Source organism: Cucumis melo, chromosome 8 (assembly GCF_025177605.1).
Source record: "Cucumis melo cultivar AY chromosome 8, USDA_Cmelo_AY_1.0, whole genome shotgun sequence".
Lineage (NCBI taxonomy): Eukaryota > Viridiplantae > Streptophyta > Magnoliopsida > Cucurbitales > Cucurbitaceae > Cucumis > Cucumis melo.
Window position 1 is genome coordinate 9882881 of NC_066864.1, and position 27760 is coordinate 9910640.

General features: G+C 33.5%; 1 protein-coding gene across 1 annotated transcript; it reads right to left on the reverse strand.

Annotated features, from left to right (window-relative positions):
* Positions 1-208: 208 nt before the first annotated feature.
* On the reverse strand, positions 209-5066 carry LOC103497252 (triacylglycerol lipase SDP1). Its single transcript, XM_008459364.3, has 3 exons — positions 2528-5066; positions 1605-1748; positions 209-1494 (listed from the first exon to the last, which is right to left on the reverse strand). The coding sequence occupies exons 1-3, from the start codon at positions 3944-3946 to the stop codon at positions 499-501; spliced, it is 2559 nt and encodes an 852-aa protein (XP_008457586.1). The 5' UTR covers positions 3947-5066; the 3' UTR covers positions 209-498.
* Positions 5067-27760: the final 22694 nt, after the last annotated feature.

Genomic DNA, 27760 nt, shown 5'->3' on the forward strand with positions numbered 1-27760 from the left:
TCACATTTAGTGATCACAATTCATTTCTTTAGGCAACCACTTCACTGGCAAGTGCTTCGAGACCTTACACATTTAAAATGGTAGTGAAAGTCCTTTTGAATAGTTGATAAATTTCCAGCATAAAAACAAAAGAAACAAGTCATTTGCGGGTTTAAGATATAAGCCACCTGACTAAGAATGGCTTATTGAGCCCGTACCAGTCGAGGAATATTTTGAACGACCTCTCAAATTATCAAAACTTCTGTAAATAATTGCTTTGCAATTACTTAGAAGTACATTTTGTGAAACAATTGATTTGCAATTACTTCTGTAGGCCTATGTACTTGAGAAATATAGTAAATATGGCCACCATACATCGATGACAATCCTAGCAACCACTTTTGACATGTACACAATTTCACTATCAAATTCCTCAAAACTACTTTGTATATATTTCAGTGTGATTAGCAGAATTTGTATCAAGTCCTTCGTTCTTCCCATCTCCTACTTTGGATGAGATTAAGAATCCATGGAAATATGATCATGGCCATCTTGTTGCTCCTCTGAACGATTCACCAAATTGTTTATGGTCAATGATTCTTGTAAGAAGCCCTTCGGCGTAGCATCTTCTTCATTCCCATCATAATCAGATGCTGAGCTAGCATCAACATACTGTTCCGAACGGTCGACTTGCAAGCATTCAACTTCACTGTTTTGAGTTTCTGAATCGTGACTCCTACTGGTCAAAGTCAAATCTTCCTTCTTTACAACGTTGAACACGATCCCATTCGGTATTCTTTCAGGTTGCAAAAAGTCTCCTTCAGTTAAAAGAATGCTAGAAGAAACACGATTGCTAAGCTCCCGAGGGTCAAAATCTGGGCTCTCTGAACTACGCTCCGACATGGTTCGGGGACTCTGAGAATTTTGACTACCACCAACTGTCTGAAGCACATTGGAATTAGCTACCAAACCTCTGTTGAGGTCATCAAGATCCAAATTCTGAACAAAGTCTATAAACTTATTAGCTGATGCTGTCCTCATTAATGGCCCGCCAGATCTAGTCCAAGTATTCAAATCAATATTTTCCGATTCGCTATCGCTACCATCAAACATATTGCGGTGAGTTCGCAACATTCTACCGGAGGATCCTGTACCTATTGACCCACCAACACCTTGATTGTGCGTCAAAGTAATATCAGCAAGGTATTCTTCTTCAAGAGAACCAGTTGAGTTTTCTCGTGCGATGCAGTTCCAGGAGGGAATTCTTCTCGAAGCACTGAACTTGACTGGTATCGGAGGACCATGTGAGGCCGTAGCGGCAGCAGCAGCAGCCGCCCTTTCAGCACTCCTTTTCAACCTCCGCATATGGTTGAGAATTGCAACACATTCGTCTAGAGCAAGCTCAATCCCACAATTGGCTTTTATTGCTGACAGCTTCTCCCAGGTGCACCTCCTACCTTGGTTGGCCGACTTCTGAAGATCCAAATGCGTGGGATTCTGTATAATTTTCGAGTACTGTAACAAAATAGTTGCTTAGCAATGATAACACATTTTCTGTTCAAACTCAGTTATGCTAGTAAGTATTTGTTAAAAATTGAAATGTTCATAGCAGGCAATGAAAATACCTGAGCAAGAGTAGCAGGCATGACGACGGTGACATCTCCTTCCCAATCTTGAGCAAAAAGCTTTGCGATTCCTCCCAATGGAAAGCCAAGTTCCAAAACCTGGTTGCATCTATGCTTTACCTCCATTTCAGCAAGATGAGCGAGCTACATGACCAGATATGCCATGAAAACTTCAACCATGAGAAATGAAAAATGATGAACAGACAAATGGTAGATAAAACCAAATGGCGGACTATGAAAACTTATCTTCTATAAAGCACAAACACTTCTGAAATCGCAAAGTGCCTATGTTCGAGCTTATCTATCTATAAAATGATGAATGCTGAGAGAAAGAGAGCAAGAGACCCACAGCAGGCAATGAAAGTATAAATAAAGTAGCCAATGTATTCTGACAGATATTGAAAATTTTGTCCTGGATACTTATGAAAAAGGATAAAACCTAAGGATATCTTCAACTAAATGTCCAAGCAGCTCATGAGAATCAGAAAACAAACAATTCCTTTTCCAGCAGTTACTATGTAGTATTTTTTTAAATTAATTCAAAAGAAAATAAATAAGTAGCATACTTGTTTTGGACATACAACGTATGTAAGTAAACACGGGACATTAGAAGCAAGTAATCATAAAAAATACTATTAAACTAACAATTCACCCAAAAGCTTAAGCTAATAGTTGAAGGCAAATTTAATTATATATCACTATAACTCCCCCTCATTTATGGGCTTGAAATATTATAACTGGAAATCAATTTTAACAGGGATGAAAACAACAATGCAAAGGACTCAAACACAGGATCTCCCTGGACCACCTGCTCGATACCATATTAAACTACCAATTCATCCAAAAGTTTAAAGTTGAATGCAAATTTAATTATATATCACTGACAAATACAAAACAAGATTCAGAAGTATAGGTGGGCATACCTTGGCAGCAAAATTTCCACCACAAGCTCTAATGAATTCTTTCATTCGTAATAATGGTGCAATATGGGGATTTGCCTGACTGACAATAAAATGGTTAACATTGAACAATTCTTTCAATTGAATCATTGGTAAATCAATCTCCAAGCTTCCATCTCTCCACCGACGTGCTGATGTGCCTGAACCCTCCTCTGGATCCAAATTGAATGGCGGATGATAGGGAACAATCTCGCCACTTCTGTTCTTGGCCATTAATTCTTGTGCCTCAAAAAGGCCAGGGAATGCACAAGATGCCGTCACAGCACTCCATATCACAACATGAGGTGATGTTAAGTAGTTAAGACATCTAGGCGGCTCGTGCTTCCTGGGGGAACATACCGTTATCCCAAGAATTCTACCTGTCATGTCATAAGCTTCCTGGAAAGTTAGGTTGCTAGTAAGCTGCCTTAACATCATTTGTAGTTGTCGTATCTCATGAACAGCACCTTGTATCATTACCCTCCTTACCACAGTAAAAATACCGCCCAACTGGTCAAAAAACTGTAACGAATGCCAAGAATCCTCAAAAAAGCTCTGCAGCTCAGGCCAGGACCTAGTGGCAACAACAGCACACATGATGGATCCCACACTAGAACCAGCAATAATTCTTGGCAAAAGTTTATGCTCTACCAGAGTCTTGACAACTCCTGTATGGAAAGCCCCAAGTGAAGCACCTCCACTTAAGAGAAGGGCTGTTCTACCGAATGCGTGCCTCGTTTCATGCAAGAATGAGAGCTTCTCTTCCAATAATAATTCCTCCGAATCCGAGTCGCAAACTAATCTCAACTGAGTTGAAACCTCATTTATATACTCCTTTATGAGTTTGGGAATTTGAAGCCTACCCTTGTGTAATTCAGGATTGCACATATTGCCAAGATTTCGGAAGAGATCAGCTCTCATCCAAAATATAATATCTCTAAGAGATCCCTCTTGGCGACGGTGTCGTAGCTCTTGAAGCTTGTTCCTCACCAACTCTTCATCATAGAGGTTCGACTCATTCATTTTCGGAGTCTCTTTATCAAGCATCTTGGCAGCATGAGCCCACTCCTCATAGGTCAAAGCAGATCTCATCATGTTTCTCCAAAACTTCCTACGGTAAGCCAATTCGGCCCTTTCTTTGACATTGGTGTACCGTTTCAACAAGAAAGCAATAATCGTCACCATTGCCAATATCCCTTGCGGATTTCTAGGATGTATCCATGATAATATGGGCGCAACAAGAGCCCTAAATCTATATATGACATTTAGCAATACACGAAATAGTTGATACCTCAATTGCAACACCGATTTGCAAAATAGAATCCTAAAAGCAATTGTTCGACCTACAATGGTTGAAGGCCCGATAGAAAAGGAGCCAACACTAGCCTCGTTACTAATTTCCATAATTCTCGACAGGATCTGAAATCAATCAGTTACAAACTAATAGACTAAAAAGTTATCTGAGGCTATAAGTGTGACACAAAGAATGGAATATGTTACAAGAATAAAGAAGTATATGGCACAACAAGTCAACTAAAAGGGATTCAATTCTACGAACAGAAATACAATAGCTATGATCAATGGGAACAAAAAGAGATCCCCAAAATGAATTAAGAATGAAGAAATCAACTAAAATTGCTTCAAATTCAACAGAACACTCAACTCTTCAACTCTTCAGAATAAATTAGTAAGAGAAATAGAAAAATGGTCATCAAAAGAGAAGAACAATGAAAATGTCAAAAGGAAACCTGAATATGGCAAAGAACTCAATCTGATCTTGTACAACAACAATGGGATTCTCAATTCCAAAGAAACCCCATTACGAAACCCAAAATTTAATTCGTGAAAACGTACAAGCAACCCCAATATATCAATCAACCTTCAAATTACAAAACTCACCAACCAACCTGTCACAATTTTTGGAAACCTAGAAATTAGATCCCCAAATAAGAAAACCCGCTACACCAAATGAACAAACCTCAAAACCCATGAAACAACCGACAGAAAACACAAGAACAGAACCGGCAGAACAATCAGCAAAACAGAAAAGAAGCCGCTGATCCAAAGGAGAAGACAAAGGAACGAAGAAGAGAAAAAAGAAAACGGAAGTGGAATTTGGAAAGGAAAATGGGAAAATGAGGGCCCAAATAGAGAGAGGGTTTATTGGGAAACGTGAAGAAGATAACGATAATGATAATGGTGACAATAGAATAGAATATCGCGCGGAGTCTGAATCAGCAATTTTGACGGTTTGAAGAAGATTCGATAGAGGAAGCGAGAAGATCATGATGAATATGAAGGAAAAGGATTTGTTTTAGAAAATTTGGTCGAAACATGTCTGAAATTGGAAATTTCCCTATAAACAAACAAACTTCTGAATGGGTTTCCCAAAAAGATTTGAATTTGCTCAATTCTTCTTTTTCATTTTTCAAGTTGAACAATGATTCCGTAGCATATTGGGAAATTGTGTATCCAATTCCTCCTATTGAAATTTGTCATCGTTACCGCTACTACTTTTTTTTTTCTTTTTTCTTTTTTCTTTTTGGTTTTGGCCAATTACTTAATCAATATCCAAACTAAAATAAGAACTAGGATAGAGGATCTAATCTTTCCCAATCTTACATATTCCTAAATTCAACCCAAAAACAAAAAACTGACGATTATGATCAACACACTCATTGAGGTATAAATTGCAATGCTACTAGTTTTTAAAAAAAAAAAATTAAACTTTACTTAGTAAATAAGACATCTATTATATATATACTTTTTTATAAGGATTTATTCCCACATTCATATGCATCCGTATTCCGAGATTGGTGAGAAACATGTTTTAATTTTATGTTTGACTTTTTTTTTTCTTTTTGACTTTTGATATTCTTTCAAGACCAATAGATATTAACAATTTTTAGCCAAATATTTTATATAATGTTTTTATTTCACTTTGTAAGATTTAAGATATTAGAACTTTAGGGCACTTCTAAAATGAATTTTCTAATATCCTCTCTTATTTAAGTAGAGAGATTCTTATAGGAAAAAATAAATAGTTAAATATAAACTAACTATCGTTAATAGTTAAATATAATGTCTTTTCATTCCATGTTATAACATTAATCCTATTGAATTCCATAATATAACTTATACCATGATATATTCTATAAGTAGAGATATGTAGTACCTTTGTAAGACACACCACAATTAAGTTCAATTGTTCTTTTCTTTGTCTCTTCTCTATTCTTCTCTTTAGTTGTTTGATTGTTCTTATTTAACTTATGTGTTCTTTATTTTATAACACATTAACATCACGAGTCTCTACATATTTGTCATTTGTAAAAGAGTAGGCTATAATATTAGTTTTTTTCTTTTTTTTTTTTGTATTTGTAAGCATTGCATGAAATATTACATATATACATCATGCATAGTTTGAGAATGTAGAATCTTTTTGTAACGACCCAACTCTTTATACTAAGTTGAGGTCATTACTAAAAAGAAAAAATAACAAGAGACACTTTTTTGAAAGGAGGGAAACTAAATTTTCACTAAAAACAAAATGTTAAAACATTGATATACATACGCGGAAGCAAAACTGAGTCCTCATATGGCATGTCACAGATCCTTCTCTATCGCTCGCCAACTTTCCTCTACCTTTACTTTTGCCTGAAATATTAAACATAGAAAGAGTGAGTATAAAAATATATTCAGTAAGGGACCCACTACTAGTCCCACTAGGTGACTGTTAACTTCTTATTAGAGTCCTCAAAAGTGGAACCCCTGAACTGGCACGTTTCGAACACGTGCAATTTGTGATCCCATAGGAACATGTCTGGTCTTCAGTGAACCCAAAGGAGCACCTAGGACAAACTAGTCTTTAGTGTACCCAAAGGAAACACTAAGACAATCGGGCTGCGAGGGTCCCGTCTAATCACTCGAATCATGTCTATGACAATGTCAATGTCAGACTGGTGGTCCCGTCGGACTATGCAGCCTTAAAAAGGTGGTGATCCCGAAGGACACCCATGTGGGTACGACTCTAATAGACAAAGTTAACAGAACACCCTATCTATAGTATATATCATGTCATAACATCATCGTAAACATGACATATCATAACAATCATAACATACTTATCCAAATATCTTAATCATAAACATAACGCAGTCGTCCTCGTCAACATACTACTAGTCATAACATAACATCATTCATCATCATCAATCATCCATATAATGACAGTCATTATCAATATCATCAAGTTATGCATTTTATCTATCGAATTCGAAGGTCTAATACGAGAATCTCTTACATGAAGATTTTAGCCAAACAAAGTATTCCCTAATTGATAGTAAAAATTCTCCAATTAACTTGATTCTTAATTAATGAAATTAGCAATTGGTTAACATCCAATATTCTCCCAAATTAATTAACTTCTCAAACAAAAGGGGTCGAAACCAATTCAACCTTGTTTGGAAAAAAATTCAAAATTTAAATCTAAAAAAATTTAGCCAATTGAATCTTTAAAAAACCCCCCAAATATATCCAAAATTAAATTAACAAAATATTAATTTAATTTCAATTGTTTGTCAAGGTTACTCAGATGGAGGTTGAAAAATTCTCTTATCCTTGATGGAAAAGTTTATCACTTTAAATCTTCAAACTTTGCCAAAGAAACCAATCGGTTATCTTAGAGGAGGAGATGAAAAACTTTTTTTTTTTTCTTTTCTTTCTAACTTAAGCATTTGAATGTTATTTATAGACCCAAATAACAACAATAATATTTATTATTATTATTTCCTTTTCCTTTTAGAATATATATATATATATAATACCAAATAAATACATATATCTTTATTTCCATTATTTTTTCTCAATAAACGCCTTAAATGCACAAAATCTTAGGCATTTATAATCATTAATAATAATAATAATACTTCTTTATTATTATTATTTTTCTCTCACCAAAATTTATAATAAACATATATATTTATTTAAATCATTATTCTCTCTTTAAATAAATATATATATTTTTTCGTCCAATCAAATCAACCATCTTTCTCCTCATGTATTATCTTCTTTTTCAAACAAACATAATTATATTTCATCATATAATTAACTTCACTTTTCCAAATTATTAATTAAATATATATACTCAATTAAATTCAATTCCACCAAACCAACTTTTTCCTCCAAAATCTCAAATTAACTGAAATCTTCCATTATTTTAATCAATCAAATCTTTTTCAATAAATCACTTATAACTTCCAACATGAGATTTATTTTCTGCAGAATAATTAATTATCTTCCACAATAATTAATTATTATTTATCTTTCTCAAAAGTAATTATCCTTTTACAAATAATTATATGTCCCTAAAATATAATTATTTTACTTTTTCTCCCTTACTAAATATACTTTCTCCAAAATACAATTATCTTTTTCTTAAATAATTATATTTCAACAAATATAATTATCTTTTCCTTTAACATAATAATTATATATATATATTTCCACATATACATATAATTATTAAATCTCCAACAAACTTTCCACTCTACAATTTAATTAAATAACATCCATAATTATTTAATTTAATTCAACTTCAACAACACTAAAAATCCACAACTTTACTTAATTCTCTCAACCTACAATTTAATCAAAATCTCAACAAACTCAAAACATCTAGTTAATTAAATATTCATCCAACAAATATTTAATTAATTTCAATTCCCACATAAATCAAATAATTATCATTAAATGAATTCAAAATAATGTCCAATAAATTAAATCTAATTAAATAAAATTAAGATAATTAAATCCAAAATTATCAACTTTTGGGGTGTTACAATCTTCCCTCCTTTAAGAAACTTTCGTCCTCGAAAGTTCTAATCTTCGAACAACTTGGGGTACTGGATTCTCATGTCTTTATTAATAACAATTTCTATCAAACTTCATAATTAAATATACACACCCATGTATATATATTTAATTAATCCAACACAAAGCAACAAATACATTTCTTAACTTCGAAGTCCACTTAATCTAATACCCATAATAAGTTCCTTAAATTTATGGGGTGTTACACTTTTATACCTATTGCATGTTGTAATTTTACATATATATTTGTTGGGTTTTATGTCCTAAAACTCGTAGATCGTAAATATAATCAATTGACCGTTATTAATAAAGTGTTTTATTATTGTAATTTCAATAAGTGTTATTGATTATATTATTAATTTTGTCTTAATAACTTAAATCCAATAAACTAACATCCTAAGCTGTTTGATGAGTATTGAACAATATGTAGAGACATACGGAGATCAATATTCAAGATCAGCTTAAAGGGTCTATTGTATAGGGTTAAGGTTGGGTACCTTATCCTATTAACACTATGGATACGGCTCACTTTGTATTTGATACAAACATATTGATCCAAATCATTGTTCATAAGGTTCATAAGGTACCTTATGTGCAGGTCCATTAGGTTCCCTTCCTAGTTCATAAAGAGTAATGAGATTTATTTATATTGGTTGTAATTTGAAATATTCAAATTTACTTTGGGAATTAATATAATGTATATTAATACATTATAATATAAAGTTTATGTAACGACCCAGCTTTCCGACTAAGCTGAGGTCACTACTCAGTACCAAGACTCGACCACATAACACATAAACTCATAAAGGACCGGTTACGATTCATTAAAAACGTTTTAGAAATAATACAAACAAAACCAGACGCATCCATATGGCCTTCATGCATCCTTCTTGCCCCTCGTCGGTCTGTCCCTCGCTGTACCCTTACCTGAAAAGTCAAAGAGGAAAAAGGGTGAGTATAAAATATACCCAATAAGGGACCCACTACTAGGCCCATTAAGGAACAACAGTTAACTTCCTATTCAGGGGTACCTTACATAAACAGTCTAGTGGTTCCGTAGAACGCACACATTAGTCTCGTGATCCCGAAGGATGCACGTATAAGTCTAGTGACCCCGAAGGATACACCTATCAGTCTAGTGATCCCGAAGGATGCACGTATCAGTTTAGTGATCTCGAAGGATGCACATATCAGTCTAGTGATCCTGAAGGATGCACGTATCAGTCTAGTGTTCCCGAATGATACACATATCAGTAAGGTACACTACCCCATAGATGAAGCTAACCGTTACCCCTCAGTCCATACTAAACCGTCTACGACAGTCACACTCCGACAACATTCATATTGCAATCTCGTCATAGACTTCGTCAGTCAGATAGTAAAGGTTTAAACAACCATAGCTTCAATTGCTACATGTGTATCCAATTCACACATCATTGTGATATTCTTTAGATCCAGTCAACTAGCCAAAATCAGACTTGGACTCACAGTCCTTCCACGACATAACTCCATAACCAATATCCAGACAATAGACTATCGCATACCTAACCTTAAGACTTTAAAGTCCAACGACATACAATTCCAGTTCACAACGTAGCCCATTAACAACTACAATGCACAGAACATTCAGGCATCGGTGTCGATCCGTAAACAACACATTTCACACGATGGCACACAAGCTACAACTAGCAGTCGCGCTACCTTTAATCAGACAAGAGCATAAAGTGATATGTAATAGTCAAACATGCATCAATTCATTCAGTACAATTTCTAACGTATAATCCCTTGTGGATTACTACGTTTCCAGCCTCGATCTGAGGTCCAGTAGTAAGAAATCCCTTACCTGAAACTTGGTTATGCCCCTTAATCGAGTCCACGCTCAACGAATCCACCTAAACGAAATCATAAGGGTTTAAACGATGACACTAGTAAAAGTCACCTTTTAAATCATTCGAAACAACATACGTCGGCTTACCCGAGTAAAGGGTGCTATCCCCAAATAAACTTGCCGTGGGACCCGAGAACTTGAGCGTCAAATCCCTAATACCTTCAAGGAACGAAAGATAGGGCCATGATTTACTCCAATATTCAAACTCGAAACGGTTATAGCAACATTGGGTAAATTACCAAAATAATCCTTACTGAAAACTCACCGTGACCCGAAGTGGAGGAAGGAAGGCTTAGGTGGCTTGGTGAACAGGGAGCTCAGCTTGGCTTGGAGGTGATCGGCTCGACTCGGATCGACTCGGTTTAGCTCGCGACTCGCAGCTCGGCTCGGTCCTCGGCTCGGCTCGGCTCGGCTCAACTCGACTTTGATACGGATGGCGGCTCGACTAGCTCGGCTCAGCTTAGCTCGCGGGTCGCGGCTCGGCTCGGTCCTCGGCTCAGCTCGGCTTGGATACGGATGGCGGCTCGCTAGCTCGGCTCGGGTCGGGTGTGCAGCGCTAACCGGATTTGAAGGTGGCAGCAGGAGAACCGGCGCTGGCGATGACGGGGCGTCAGCGGCCGGTCGATGGTCGGGGATGAGGGGTTGACGGCCTGCTCGGATGCACGAGATAAAGAGAGGATTCGTCGGGGATGGCGAGCTTGCGAGGTTGTGCGGACGGTGGTGAAGAAAGACGAGGTCGTGTGGTCGTTCGTGGGCGGAAGACGAGGTACAGAGGATGTCGACGATGAAGAAGGAAAGAAAAGAAAAAGATGAAGAAGAAGGGATGGAGGTAGCGGGCGGCAGCGTCGGTGAAGGATGGAGGAAGAAGAAGAAGAGGAAGGAGTCAGGTGGGGGAGATGTGCGGCGTTAGGGTTTATTTTTAAAAAATATAATATATATACATACACACACACACATATATATATATGTATGTATGTATATATATATATATAATAATAATAATAATAATAATAATAATAATAATAATAATAATAATTTAATTTAATTAATAATAATAATAATATAATAATAATAATAATAATAATAATAATATTATTATTATTATTATTATTAAATGATAATAATAATAATAATATAATTAATATTATATTATTATTATATCAATTTACAAAATATTAAATTTAAAGAAATTCATATCCTTAAATTTCTTTTTCTTCCCTTTTCGAAACCAACCAAAAATTTATACCAAAATTTTAAATTTCCGAAATTCACACGAAATGATAAAAAAAAATTTAACTCGAAAAAATTCGGGGCGTTACAGTTTATATTTTAATTAGACTTTATTATATAAATTTAATTTTGGATATGATTCAAAATTAAATTACAAGAGAATAAAATATTTGAATGAGTTCAAATATTATTTTAATGTGAATTAGATTCATATTAAAACTATAGGTTATAATTTAATGTGTATATGATACATATTAAAACTATAGGTTATGAGAAAAATTTATATTTGAATATGATTCAAATTTTGGATTAAATTAAATATAAGATATTTAATTTAGAAATTAATTAATTGGAGAATTAATTAATAGTTTAGTTTAATTTTATTTAATTAAAACTATAGGTTATGCAAGAGATATCCATTTAAATATGATTTAAATGAAATATTAATTAAATATGATTTAAATGAAATATTAATTAAATATGATTTAATTAATTAATTATTTATTTATTTATTTTAATATATATTAATTTAATATTTATTTATTAAATTAATAAGGAATGTAGGTGGTTTTCCCACGTTCCCATTTATTCTCTCAACTTCCCACTTCTTCCGCCTGAAGAAGAGAGAATTTTTGTGTAACAAAAATTGAAGGTGAGTTATGCAAACAACGAGACCTCCCATTCTCTCTAAAAAAATTTCGCTGTAAAGAAAAATTCTCTCAATCCAATTTGGTTCCCACAAACCATCTCAATCAAAGAATATGGAGGTTTCCAAGTGGTGGTGCCCCAAGTTGTTGTTTGGTAGATTCAGAGTCGTCAACGAGAGTAAGTTCTTCTTCTCTGTATTTTATTCAAAGCATGTTTAGCCATAAAAATTAGTTTTGTAATTTTGTCAATGTATTGGTATTTTTTAAGGTTCCAATTAAAATTGGGTTTCTATACTTCTTCCGCTGTAAAAGGCTTTTTATCCCAAGATTATTGTTTGTTAAAAAAATTGTTAGTTGATAATTAGATTGTGGTTTTGTTCATCCTAATTTCTTTATGATTTATGTGATTATTTATATTTAGTTCTTATTTCAATTATTTTAAGATCTATGTATAGTTTATGGGTTCTTTATGATTAGTGTCTATAATTTAATTGTCTACTTTCTATTAGTAAAAGTTTTGTAATTATTTTTATGATCTAAATGTTTTTATCAATTTACCTAAGCATGTTATTTTAACATGTTATATGTATAAGAATGTTGTAAAATTAACATTTTTTGTGTATTGTTGTTAATTTTCCATAATATATATATATATGTAATTTTTATTTGTAACTTTAATTATTGTGCATTACCATGCATGTTTTGAATTATTATATCTAGGGCCCATTGATTTTTGTATCGTGTGCATAATATGATATTTATCTAAATTGTCTTAGAATGCATGTTTGACATGTTTATTAAATTTCTAATATAAGTAAATTTCTTTGTTATATTTCTACCATATCAAATCTTACCATGTTAGAATTTCTAGCTCTTGATATCAATGGTAATAATTATTTATCATAGGTGTTTGATGCTAAAATTCATTTGGATGTCATGAATCTTGGAGAAACGATTAAAAAAGAAAATACGACTTCAAGTCAAGAAAAAGCGAAAACCATGATTTTCCTTCGACATCATCTTCATGAGGGACTAAAGATTGAATATCTTATGGTAAAAGATCCATATAAACTATGGCAAAGTTTAAGAAAGGTATGGAGTGTGATTCTTCCTAAAGCTCGATATGATTAGATAACTTAAGGTTACAAGATTTTAAATCGGTAAGTGATTATAATTCTGCATTATTTAAAATTTGTTCAAAATTATTGTTATGCGGCAAAAAAGTTACGGATGAAGATATGATAGAGAAAACATTTTCAACATTTCATGTCTCGAATATGCTCCTGCAGCAGCAATATCGAGAAAGAGGTTTTAAAAAGTATTATGAACTCATATCATGTCTTCTTGTGGCTGAACAAAATAACGAGTTATTAATGAAAAACCTTGAATCTCGACCAACTGGAGCAACACTATTCCCTGAAGTGAATGCTGTATTTTCAAATAATAATGGTTAAGGTCAAGGTCGTGGTCGTAGTAGTGACCGAGGTCATGACCGTGGTAGGGAAAGAAGTAATTATACTTTATGTGGTAATAATCATTCAGATTTCAAGAAAACCACAAATGATGATTATAAAAGGAAGACTCCACAAAATAAGAAACTTAAAAGTGGTGAAAATCAATGCTTACATTGTGGTATAGAATGGTCATTGGACTCGTACTTGTCGTACATCCAAGCACTTAGTCGACCTTTATCAAGCCTCATTGAAGGAAAAAGGGAAGAATGTGGAAGTAAACTTTGCCTATCAAGATGATGTATTTGACCCTTCCAACATGACCTATTTGGATGTTGTTGACTTCTTTGAGTCTCTTGAAGAGAAAATTGATATTAATGAAGGAGTAGCAAATACTTCATTTAATTATGATAATGTCCAAAACTAATATTTTAGTGTTTTCTCTATTTAACATTTACTAGTTTATTTACATTTCATGGTTAGTTTTGTTTTTTTTTTTAACCAAGAGACTTATTGTAATCGTTTCTTTTTTTAAATGGAGTTATGGACATTTCTCATATTTTGACTGACTCAAAGATGAATAATGAAGATTTATGTTTGGCAGATAGTGCAACTACGCACACAATACTTAAAAGTAAAAAATATTTTTCTACATTGACAATGCTTGAAGCAAATGTCAATAAAATATGAGGTTCACTACAACAAATACATCTTTTAATAGCATCCAACCAATAGCATATGGATGTTTGTACTGTGCCAATTCCTATTTGGAAGAACTTTCGTTTTTTGAATTTTGCAAGTTTGCAAAATTTATGCTTCTGTCGATTTTCTTTTTTTACTGTTAATCATCATACCCTAATGTCTATGGCGAAACCGCGTTATCTTTGCTAGTGCTTTGTTGTTTTTGTCACCGAAAGGTAAACCCAATATATGTCAATCTCTTTCGTGTTGAGATCTGTCATCGATGAAGCTCGATCTACGCCATTGGAGCTGTTGTGGGTATGTTTTGGTGAGTATTTATGGTTTTCTCTGAATTATTTTATACCAATAGATTTTTTACTCAAATTAGTTGATAACCATCATATTTAGTTGATAAATTTGAGTTGTTCGAAAGATATTGATTGTTGTCTAGCCACAACTTGTTGAATTTGAGCATCTTTAGCACATATTGGGTGAGAATCACTAATAGCTTCCTACGAGCTTTGTGCTGCATTGAGTTCCTTTCTGCATTTGGTTTTCTTTTTTTAATTCATAAGGTATATGTGGTCTGAATGTTCACATGTTATTCTAGTTTGATCTGCAGAGGAAAATAGTTGTATTCAGATTGAAATGTTCCAAATCCATGTATTGTTTACTTGATGCATTGAATAGCTTTGATATTCTCTTATACTTGGTTTTTCCTCTTTTGATTGTCAAATGTAGGATCAAAACAAGAAACATCACCCGTTAGATTTGAATACACTAAAATGTCATGGAGATTCTGCCACTAGATTAAGCTTCTCCTCAAATGAAAGTAATCTAGCGACTGGTAACATGGTTAATCCTACTATATCAAACTGTTTTTCACTTGATATTACCTTTTTCTATTGTTGCTTATATGCTATGACGGAAGGGAAATATATATAACTAAGGTCATAATGTGAATATTGCATTTGCCTGCATTTTATTTGTGATCATGGCTGAAGAATTTTCAGTTGAAACTCTTTCTATAAAATCATTTTCCAAGAAATATTTTAATTAGACTAAGTATGATAAGTTTGCGCACGTATCTTTTTAGTTGATAAGATACACGTTTTCTATATTAAGCTCATATATTTGTAATACGATGTACCGACACTCTACCAAAGTGTTACTTCTTTACTTGCTGAAATACTTGAGTTGAATAGTAGACATTTTCTTGGGATATATGATTGAGTTGAAATTTTGGAATTGGTATCTATTTCAACAGTGCTTAGATGCTTTTCAATTTAGAAGTTCCATGGGTGATTAAATTTTACATGTATTCAGGATAATTAATAACAACATAGTTTTTTTTTCCTCAAAGGTTCATGTTGAATTAAGGAAATGGCAACTTGGTTGGGTTTTAGATGCCATTGCTTCAATTTGGGTGTGTATGCTTCTTCTTCTCTCTTTCTCTCTCTACTCTTGATTCTGGAGTTTAAGATCTATTTTTTCTCTTTAGAAACTTAAGTGTTGGGATGACAATGGACTAATTTGTGTTAGGATGAAGTACTTGATAAATGTAGAATGTAACTTTATTACTTCCGTTGTTCAGGTAGTGGAGAGTTCTTTATTAGTTTTATGTTGTCCATATATTTTATATCTTGATGATTTTTTGTGTTCAATAAAGGTGATGGCTCGTGGCTTTATTCATGTCAATTTGATTAAGAGTTAGAAACACTCGGTTGTTTTGGTTACATTTGGTAGTTGTGAATGTCTAATTTTTTTAGTTTTATCTTTCAGATGTTGAAGAGTTTTATCAACAATGTGATTCTGGTACATGCTTATACCTCTGTTTGCTTCTTCTTATCTTCTATGCTACAAATTTATTGTAAATGAAGTTTAGTTGTGTGTTATTGTTATCTGGAATATTTACTTTGTTCCCATCTCCTTTCATTTAATATTATGTGCGTTTAATTTGTCCTTTTTTTTCTTTCTCGTCTCTTGTTCATCACAAGTATTGGATTTTACATTCTTGATCTTAAGTTTAGAACTCCCTTCTTAGATATGTATATCGGTTCTTTGATGCTTACGAAGAAGGAAAATCTATGCTTGTATGGGTTTCCAAATGAAGTATGGGAAGTTAATCTACCTTGTATTGAAGAAGTACCTCTCGAACTTCCAGACCCAGCATTGGATTTTGCAAGATAGGGCATGCAAGAAAGGGATTGGTTAGCTTTGGTTGTTGTACATGATTCTTGGTTGCTCTTTGTTGCCTACTATTTTGGTGCGAGATTTGGATTTGATAAATCTGATAGGTATTTTGATTTTGACTTTAGTTCATGTAGAAGTTATTTCAATAACCATGATGGTTGATCTTGCTATAAAATTGGTCCAGGATGCAACTACTTAATATTATAAATGATTTGCCAATTGTATTTGAAGTGGTCATCGGTATTGCAAAGAAACAAGTTAAGGAAAAAATCATCAACTGCAAATGCTAGCAAATCCATGTCAAGTTTTAAATCGATATATGTATTGTGATCTTCATTTTTTCAGTTGGTTAACTGATTTTACTTGTGGTACTCTATTTCTGAATGTAACTTTTTTTTTTATTTCGCATTTATACTAAATGGTGTAGCTCGGGTGAATGCCCCTGGTTCTACATATAGGAAAAGAATGAAGCTAGGATACCGATACTAGTTATGATAATGTTTGTTGCTATGCTAGACTTTTTTAGACAATTAAGGGGAGGGGGAATCGAAACCTTAATCTTGAGGTTATCGTACATAGTTGATACTAGTTGAGCTATCCTCTATTTGGTGTCCTCTTTCAGATAGTCTTCAATTTTTCAGTTTGTTAGCGTTGTCTTTTCTTTTTTTCTTTTTATCTATTTTACTAGATGAAGCGAGCATAGTGACACCTTATGTGGGGAATGCGGTGAGAACTATGCTTCAGATGAATTTTGGATTTGCTGTGATATCTATGAGAAATGGTTCCATGGAAAATTTGTTGTATGAAGAAGTGCTTTTTATTAGTTTTCTTGTGATGTATTGAGTTTTCTAAAACTGGGTAGTTTTTTATTTAGGTTTGTTCTCAAATGTTTGTTTTCCTTTATAAACAAAATTGTAATGCATAGAAGATAATATATACTATTCAATAAGATATTATATGTATAGTTCTATAGTAATTCTTCTATTAATAATGTGATTATGAAATGTTAATGAGGTCAAATGGTTTTAAAACGTACCTACCTTTTATATTGTTATTAATAGCTCTACAAAAATTGCTATTAAAAGTCAACGACTTTTTGTTGTGATAACATTCATAAAACGCTACAAAAAATTGTTTATAGCATTTTTTCAATGTTATTAAAATAGCTAGTGAAACGTTTTGATAAAGCTTTTCGAACGCAAAAAAAAACCTATAAAATGTCTTTTATAGCGTTTTTCCGGTGTTATTGAAAATGCTATTGAAACATTTTATAGCGATTTCCCAATGCAATTAAAACGCTATCAAAATGTTTCAATAGCGTTTTTTCTCATGTTATAAAAAAGCATTTATAGCATAATACTTGCTATTGTTGGGGACATATTATACGTTTTGCATAACAGGGAAAACACGCTATGAAAAGTCATGGACATACGACAACATTTCGAAAACGCTATCGAAAATCAACAATAGCGTTTTTTTATGCTATCGTAACTGATATTTCTTGTAGTCGTTCTACAAATTTGATTGAAGGTTTACAAAATTCACAATTAGTAATGTTTTATTCTCTAGTAAGTCAAAAAGAAATTTATTGAATTTCAAAGATATATGTCAAAATGGTTTATCATGTTGAAACTACCAATAAAAATAATATAGAATATCTTCATATTACATTTATTGTTTCACATGAGAAGCGTATATTGAAAACACTGTCGGCTTTTTCTTCTAGATTATATTATATTTATATATGAGTAATTGAAACATATACAACCATGAACCTGAAGTTCATGAACTTAAATATGTTTACTGTTTGGTATGATCGATTGGGTCATCCTAGGTCAATAATTATGAGAAGAATTATTGAAAATTCTCATGGACATCCACTAAAGAACCAGAAGATTCTTCAATCCAATGAATTATCATGTGTTGCTTGGTTTCAAGGAAAATTGATATTAGGCTATCACCAGCCAAAGTGGGAGTTAAGTCATCTACATTTTTTGAACGAATTCATGGTGACATATGTGGACCCATTAATCCACCAAGTGGACTATTTAGATACTTAATAGTTTTAATTGACCCATCAAGTAGATGGTCACGTGTGTGTTTATTATCAAGTTGAAACCTTGCATTTGTAAGATTACTTATTCAAATAATCAAATTATGAGCACAATTTCTTAATTATAAAATAAAAAATATCCGACTTGATAATGCTGGTGAATTTACATCCCAAGCATTTAATAATTATTGCATGTCAATTGGAATAAATATTGAACATCCTTTAGCTCATATTCATACACAAAATGGTTTGGCAGAATCATTTATCAAGTGTTTATAATTGATTGTCATACCATTACTTATGAGAGCAAAACTTCCATAATATATATGGGGTCATGCTATTATGCATGTATCATCACTTATACGCATAAAATCAACATCTTATCATAAATACTTCACGATACAATTAGCTCATGAACAAGAGCCAAATATTTCTCATTTGCTAATTTTTAGTTGTGCAGTATGTGTTCCAATTTTCCTACCACAACGTACTGAAATGGGACCTCAAAGAAGGTTACAAATATATGTCAGATTTGAATCCCCATCAATTAACAGATATTTTGAACCCCTGACGGGAGATGTCTTTACTGTACAATTTGCTGATTGTCATTTTAATGAGACAACTTTTCCAACATTGGGGGAGGAATTAAAAAGTTTAAAAATGAAATTGCCTGGAATGTATCGTTATTGTCTCATTTAGATCCTCGTACAAAGTAATAAGCTACTTACCTAATATGCACAAGTGATGCAACATGCAAAATGACATGTCCACATCAGATGTAGGAAGCTTAGCTCTCATAAGCAAATGGTCTAGCAATTAATTGCAAACATTTTATAAATGATTCTGCTAAACCATTTTGTGTATGAACATGAACAACATGATGTTCAACACTTATCCCAATTAACATACAATAGTTCTCAAAAGCCTAGGATGTAAATTCACATCATTACCAAGACAAATCGACTTAAGTGTATAATTAGGAAATTGTGCTCTTAACTTAATTATTTGAGCCAGTAATCTTTCAAATGCAAAATTTTGACTTGATAATGAGCACACATGTTGTCACTCCCCCTCCTGGAGCCCCTTCTCTCCCTAGCCCCAAAAGAGGGTGCGAGGGCTATCAAGCATTGCTATATTTTGACAACATTCATCAACTAACTAAACTAACTAACTCAGCAGCCTTAAAACAAATAATGCATGCTTATTGGAATGAAACTAACACAAACTAAATGCTTACCACACTTAAAACTAATTCTATTACAAACACACATTGAAAACATAAGTCTTACTATATAGGTCAATAACTTCTAACTTATGCAAAATACATACACACAGATACATCAGTATGGAACATAAATGCACAATTACTTGAGTAGGCAGAGAGTAACAATCGAGTGTAGACTCATATAAAAACATTCTTGAAATCTTAGCTTAAAAATATACTTCAATAAATACTTGCTTTAACTCAAAACATTTCCTTAACTTGAAAACATGCTTGTTTAGACATTTTATCTCAACTTACAAATCTCATGCTTTAAGACATGCTTGTAATAACTTATGAAACATTCTTTATATAAAATTTTAATCAAACTCGTGCTTTACAAATCATTTACTAAATCAATTGTGAATATCAATGTAGAAACATCAAAGTATGCTTAGAAATATTTAGCTAAAAACTCATGTTTAGAAACATCTTTTTAAATTCTTTTAGGTCACTCACAACTTGTATCCCAACTTCTTTGATTAAGAACTCTCTTTTCCTCTTCTCGTTCAGAAACCAGAGGAATTAATCTTCCAACATAACCTCCTCATACTGAGAATATCAACAAATCACTTAAAATTCATCAAACATCCAAAAATCCAATTTTAGCATCAACTTAACCTCCTCATACGCAGCACGCGCATATAGGTAAGCCATGACATGACCCTGGGCAGTGTTGGCTAACCTCATAATCGCATGCCTCAGGCACCTACCCCACGTCGAACGCGTCATGGCACCGCCTTGTGGCAATGGTTAGCACAAAAGCACACAGCCACACACCCTAACATCTCAAATGGTCGTGACTCAAGCTCAACATGTCTAGCCTTTTCGCTTAGATGCCTAGCCTTGACAATCATGGCCTAAAGCTTCCTGATTTCACCTTTAAATATAGAGACTTGACTTTAGAATTTTATAACTAAAACTCCAGAACTCAAATAAAGAAAGTTCCTTCTACAAACTCATTAATTATTCTCTTAGCTACATTACCTCAAACATTCAGCCACAAATTTGAAGTAATAGCTCTATAGCCTCTGAAGAATTAATACTACTCTAAATGACCCGATAAATGACCTTCAAGGATTTTCTTCAATAGATGAGTGTCTTTCTCACGTGCTCTTTGTCTAGCATCCTAACCTATTAAACTAGACTCATTTTAGGATCTTTTGCAACTAAAAACACACGAGTGAAATGGGAGAACTTCCTTCTCAAAGTTGTCTTATATACTGGTCCTTGAATGGGTTCCTTAAGACACCTCTTGCTTGCCGTTTTTTAACTCTTTGTATGCCTAGAAATTTGGTATCCACTCCACCGAGCACCACCAAAATGCCTATGCTGACTTGCTCACATGGCATTCAACATCAACTTACATGCTCTTCAACTAAACCATGTCACCTTTGACACACACATCATGTCATCTAGCCATGGACACATTGCTTGTCTTGCCGTCTACACCTCAACACATGGCATGCCTTTAACCTTGTCTTTTAGAGGTACTTTTAACACATATTGGCCGCATCGCACAAAATCTTTGATCGCCTAACAATGCTTTCCTCTCCTAGGGTGTGTTTTTGTCGCCCAATCCCTTGTCCTTAAAGGTTTTCTTAACATGGTTGGCCACCCAACCATATGCTCAACACCTATAACTCACGATCGCTCAATACTTTTTCTTTGGAGTTTCTTGACACCCCTTGACCACGTAGTGTCACAATCATAACCTTTCAAACATGATTGTGCGGCACTTGTTCTACTTGGATAACAAGTAAGCCGTATAAAATTTGAAAACCGCATAAAAACTCACGATATGATGTAGCCTCCCTTCATGTTCTTGAGAAAATTATTTTATAAAACGTGAGAGAGAAAGGAAATCATTGAAAACATGGGGGTATTTGGGCATGCTGCGATAGACAAAACAACGCATTGGACAAGCATGTTCGTAACATTCTCCCCCACCTAAATAGTTGACGATCCCGTCGACTGGCAAAGGAACTCTTTGATCTTCTGCTTCCACGCTTCAAAGTCTTCGACATGTTCTCAACATATTTCTTCCACGAGAAGGTTCTTCCATTTCACTAAGAATTCATGGACTCTCCACGGGGGTCTTCCACCCTTATTTGTTCTGTCGACAAGGCTACACGATCATTCACATTTGGCTACACGATCGTTTAGATTTGGGGTTCCAAATCTCAAATTTGTATTTTCAAAATTTGGTATACGATCGTTTAGATTTTGCTAGATTTGGCAAACGATCGTTTAGATTTACCTACACGATCCCCCAAATCTAAACGATTTTTTTCAATATTTTTTTTTTAAAATTAATTTTGGTTACTCTAATGTCTAACCAATTTTTTCAAGATTCTTTATACACCATTTGCATAAAAAAGAAAAGAAGAAAGACGATTTGGGATTCCAAATCTTTTTTTTTTTCAAAATTTGGTATAAACGATTTTTTTCTCATATTTAAAAATAAAGAGATAAAAAAAATACAAAACATAGACCAGACCTACATTAAAAAAAAAAAGAATCAGAATCTCACGCCTCTGTCTTCTTCTGCTTGCGTGAATGGTCTTTCACGGCCATTCCATCTAAAATACTATCTGTGATCATTTTTCTTTCTTTAAATCTCCTTCCAATTTTCTTCTTCCCCACATATTTTCTCATCTCTTTCCAATCTTCTTCTTTCCCACATATTTTCTTTTCTTTCTTTCGGTGAATTAACCACTACTTATCTTCTTCTTTTTCTTTCCAACAAAAAACGGGAACTCCCTCATTGGTGACAGAGTATGTTTTTCTTTAATTTTATTATCGTTATTATTTTAATTATTGTTAGATTTTGTTAAAGGGAATGGTTATAGATTTATGTTTAATTAATTTTTGTTAGTTTTGTTGTTAAATAATTAAAGATAATTTAGATAATTTTGTTATTATTGTTTTAATTGTTGTTTGATTTTGTTAAATCTGTTATATTTATGTTTAATTAATTAAGCATAATTTTGTTCAATTTTATTAGTTTTATTAAACATAATTTTGTTAGATTTTGTTGTTAAATAATTAAAGATAATTTTGTTATTATTATTTTAATTGTTGTTAGATTTTGTTAAATTAAAAAGGTTTAGATTTATATTTAATTAATTAAGCTTTGTTAAATTTTATTAGTTATGTTAAACATTAAATTTGGTTAGTTTTGTAAAACATAATTTTATTAGATTTTGTTGTTAAATAATCAAAGATAATTTTGTTGTTTTATATTTTTATAATATATTGTTCGCTTTTTTCTTTTCTTAGAAAATGGCGAATAAAATTTTGGAATTTATGTTGTTCATGATATGATTGATGGTATTGATGGAATCGTTTATGACCAACCAGCTTGTGGAGGTTTTACCGTAAGTGTAAATAGTGGAATTGTGTTTGAACAATTTATTGAAATCGTAGGATCATCAGTTGGTATAGATATACGCATAAGTGATATAGAAATTATATATAGACATCCAAATCTAACTCCCTCGGGACTAATAAGGTTTATGTCATTTCCTATACCAAATGAACAAGCAATGAAAACTATGTTTTCAATTGCAATGTCAATCCCGAACATGGTGCATCTATATGTCAATGTGAGTAGAGTGGGTTTGGATATAAACTTGAATTCAGAACCATTTGGTCAGCTCGAAGATCGAACTCAGGTTATTGTCCCTGACACTGAACTAGTTGCATCGTTGGTATATAATGATGAAGAAATTGTGGCTGATAATGAATATATGGACTTTCGAACAGAAACAGATGATGAGTTTGAAGAGTTTGACTTTGATGGTCTTGAACATGAATTACCATCAAATACACTCACTCAGATAGATATGGATGTAATAGATAGTATTCGTGAACACGACCCGATTGTAGCCCCTGTGGTTGTTGACAATTCAGAATTGTATAAGGAAATGACATGTCAAGATAAAGAAACACTTCAACATATGGTAAAATATTTTGCCATTAAGAATCATGCACTATATGAGGTATTGGAATCAACACCGACTATTTGGACAATTCGATGAAAGAAGTGGGCAGAAGGGTGCACCTGGAGGCTTCGTGCATCGAAGAAAAAAACACATGGTATGTTCGAGATTACTAAATTACCTGAGCAACACACGTGTTTTTATTTCAAACTCAGTCAAAGTCATGTACAATTGAATTCTTCAATGATGGCCCGAGAGTTTTGTGATGCTGTAAAAGAAAAACCATCAATCAGCATCGCACAACTACAGTCCAATATGAAAACAAAATGGATATCATGTTCCTTATCATAGAGCATGGGATGGTAAAAGAAAAATGGTGGCAAAAGTGTTCGGTGACTGCGAATCATATAAACTTTTGCCCAAGTGGTTGTATATGGTTAAACACATTAATCCTGGAACATGAGTGGAATGGAGAGTGTGTGACACAAACATTGAAGGGCATGTTGTTCTCACTTTTGTATTTTGGGCATTTGGTCCTTGTATAGAAGCCTTCAGTCGATGTCGGCCGGTTATTCAGATAGATGACACTCACTTATATGGTAAATATCGAGGCAAGTTGCTAATAGCCACATCTGTCGACTCAAACAGACATCTTCTCCCACTTGTGTTTGCCATTGTAGATGAGGAGTCTGCAGATTCCTGGGGGTTGTTTTTGCAACACCTCAAAAAAGTTGTATTCCATGATGAGGTATGTTTAGTTTCAGATCGACATGCTGGCATTATATCGACTGTAAACAATCCAACAAACAGATGGACAGAACCTCAGTGTCACCATAGGTTCTGTTTGCGTCATATTGTCAGCAACTTCAATAAAAAGTTTAAGTTTAATACATTAAAAAATTATGTATATCGTGTCGGATGTCAATTCCAAATTCGAAAATTTAATAAAACAATTAAAGACATCAGACAAATTAACAGCAACTGTTTGAGCTTTTTTGACGACATTGATATTGAGCAATGGACTCAAGCACATGACAGCGGATTTAGGTATGGATAGATGACGACAAATCTATCAGAGTGCATGAATGGAGTCCTAAAAGGAGCTCGAATGTTACCGATAAATGCTCTTGCTCAAGCAACATTCTATAAATGTGTCAATTATTTTGAGAAAAGAAGAGAAGAAATCAGAGTTTCATTGAAACGTCGAGATAAATACACCCGATAATAATTTATAACATGCAATTAGTTTTGAATAAGTCTACGGTACTAAGTGAAGTCACTTTGCAGGTACGCACTTGATAAAATCTTGAAATGGGCTGCAAGATCTAGTAAACATGAGGTGCAATCATATGATCAACATGAAGGCGTATTTCATGTGAAAACCGGATGCCATAGCCTTAATGCGAAAGGAGGAAATATTCAAATATTAAGGTTGAATGCGTAGCTTTTGGCATACCATGTTCGCATTGTATGACAGTTTGTTTACGATTTAACATGAACTACGAAGATTTCATTGAGGACTACAACAAACTTTCAAAGTATGTTTCATGTTACTCTCCTCAGTTTCAACCAGTACCACATGAAGATTACTGGATCACACATGTTATGCTCGTCTTACATCCTAAACCATCATTGTTGAGAAAACCCGATCGACCAAAGAGTTTACGATATCATAATGAGATGGATTGGAGGGAACCGAGTTCTCAAGTACAATGTGGATTTTGCGGTCAATGAGGTCACAATCGAAGGAAATGTCCTTTGTTATAGACACGAGCACCTGATAATTAAGAAATTGTGTACTTCATTTTTTTTTTTGTGTACCAATTAGTTCGATAACCTTATTTTATATAATCCATTATGTAGCATTTTTTGTTGTACCTACTTGTTTACTTTCTAATTAATATTTTCTGTGTAGATTATGACTTTAGACCTAGGACCAATTGATTATAATGTTCTGTATGATCAATCTTTTCATCGATCTTCAATTGTGTGGGAGGATAGAACGGTAGGTGAGTTGGGTTGTATACGTAGAGAGGCAGTAGTCCAACGCAATATCCCACTTCACCGTAAAATATTGTCTCTACTCCAAGTATTTGGATTTTATGGGGTGACTAGATTGGGTTTCATCCAGTTAGATTGGCACCTTATTACTACATTCGTTGAGAGATGGAGATCGGAGACGCTTATGTTTCATATGCCCATTAGAGAGTGCATTATCACCTTACAGGACGTAGAAGTATTGTTAGGGATACCTGTCGATGGAGAACCTGTTATCAGTCAAGTGCATTAAGACTAGATAAATTTATGTCAGATGTTACTTGGTGTGGTCCCACCTGCTAATAAAATAAAGGGATCAAGATTAAATCTCACGTGGTTGGCGTCACAATTTCCAAGACTTGATGAAGATGCAGAAGAGGAAATCGTGATCAGATATACAAGAGCATACATTTTACAATTAATGGGTGGAAGTCTATTTTCTGATAAATCAGGTAGTTTTGTGCATCTGATGTTCCTGCCATTATTGGGTGATTTACATGAGGCGGGTTGATACTCGTGGAGTGGAGCGTGCTTGGCATGGTTGTATAGACAACTATGCAAAGCATCAAAATGAGATGTTCGTGACATTGCTGGTCCGTTGATACTTCTTCAAATATGGGCTTGGGAATGATTCCCACAATAGCTCCACAGCTTACACATGCAAATGATCATCTACTACTTGGACGAGCACTTGGTTCATGGTATACTATTTTTTTTAATTTATATCAAGTAATAGTTTAATACTAAATGAGTGATATAATTAAATAAAAAAGAAACTTACACAAATGTAACAAAATAGCAAATCTAAACGATCGTATACCAAATGTAAACGATCATGTAGCCAAATCTAAACGATCGTGTACCCAAATCTAAACGATCATATACCAAATTTTGAAAAAAAAATCGTTTAGATTTGGGGTTCCAAATCTAAACGATCATGTAGCCAAATGTAAACGATTGTGTAACCAAATCTAAACGATCGTGTAGCCAAATCTAAACGATCGTATACCAAATTTTGAAAAAAATCGTTTAGATTTGGAACCCTAAATCTAAATGATTGTGTAGCCAAATCTAAACGATCGTATACCAAATTTTGAAAAAAAAAATATTGTTTAGATTTAGAACCCTAAATCTAAACGATCGTGTAGCCAAATTTAAACGATCGTGTAGCCAAATCTAAACAATCTTCTAGCCAAATCTAAACGATCGTATACCAAATTTTGAAAAAAAAATTGGGGTAGCCAAATCGTGTACCTAATCGTTTATCTAATCGTTTAGATTTAGGGTAGTCAAATCTAAACGATCGTGTAACCTAATTAATTAAACGATCGAAATTGTTCTATACAGTGTAAATACTTTGTCATTTTTTTATATTTTTAAAAAGACCCCTAAATCAAAATATAAAATTTACTTTATTAATACAGTTGGAGAGACCAATTTTGTGTAACTAGATCGAGTACTCATGTAGTTAGTCAGTATAGGTATACATGTTCGACCTTCTTCAACGTGATCGGGTATGTCGATATTGACATTTTAATTTCTTTATTCATTAGTAAACATATATTTATTTATTTTTAATGTAATGTGTGATGTTTCAGATTATTTGGGAGTCTTACAAAGATGTGATTGATAATTTGCCAAATTTTTGTAAGAACGGTCAAGATATATGGCAGACCGTCAATCCTCTCATATGTTTCCATATTAGTGAGTGACATCATCCTGATAGGGTGCTTAGACAGTTCGACCTTAAACAAAATATCCCATCAATATGCAATACTGAGCCACTTCTACATAACATTGACTTGAGAGTTACATATTGATCCGACAGGGTTACACATTTAGTAGTCGATGACAATCTCGTAGAAGATTTATGACGAGTTTCGATTCAACAATTTGATATGGATGTGACTCAAGAATACATCCATTGGTATAATAATATTATGAAGCTTTACATCACTCGACCTGGAG

Excerpts from the sequence above, each read along its gene's own strand:
- LOC103497252 (XM_008459364.3), bottom strand. The coding sequence starts at position 3,946 with ATGGAAATTAGTAACGAGGCTAGTGTTGGCTCCTTTTCTATCGGGCCT. Across the intron at positions 1,749-2,527 it reads GTGGAAATTTTGCTGCCAAG|CTCGCTCATCTTGCTGAAAT; the intron begins GTATGCCCACCT and ends CTGGTCATGTAG. Across the intron at positions 1,495-1,604 it reads TGCCTGCTACTCTTGCTCAG|TACTCGAAAATTATACAGAA; the intron begins GTATTTTCATTG and ends ATTTTGTTACAG.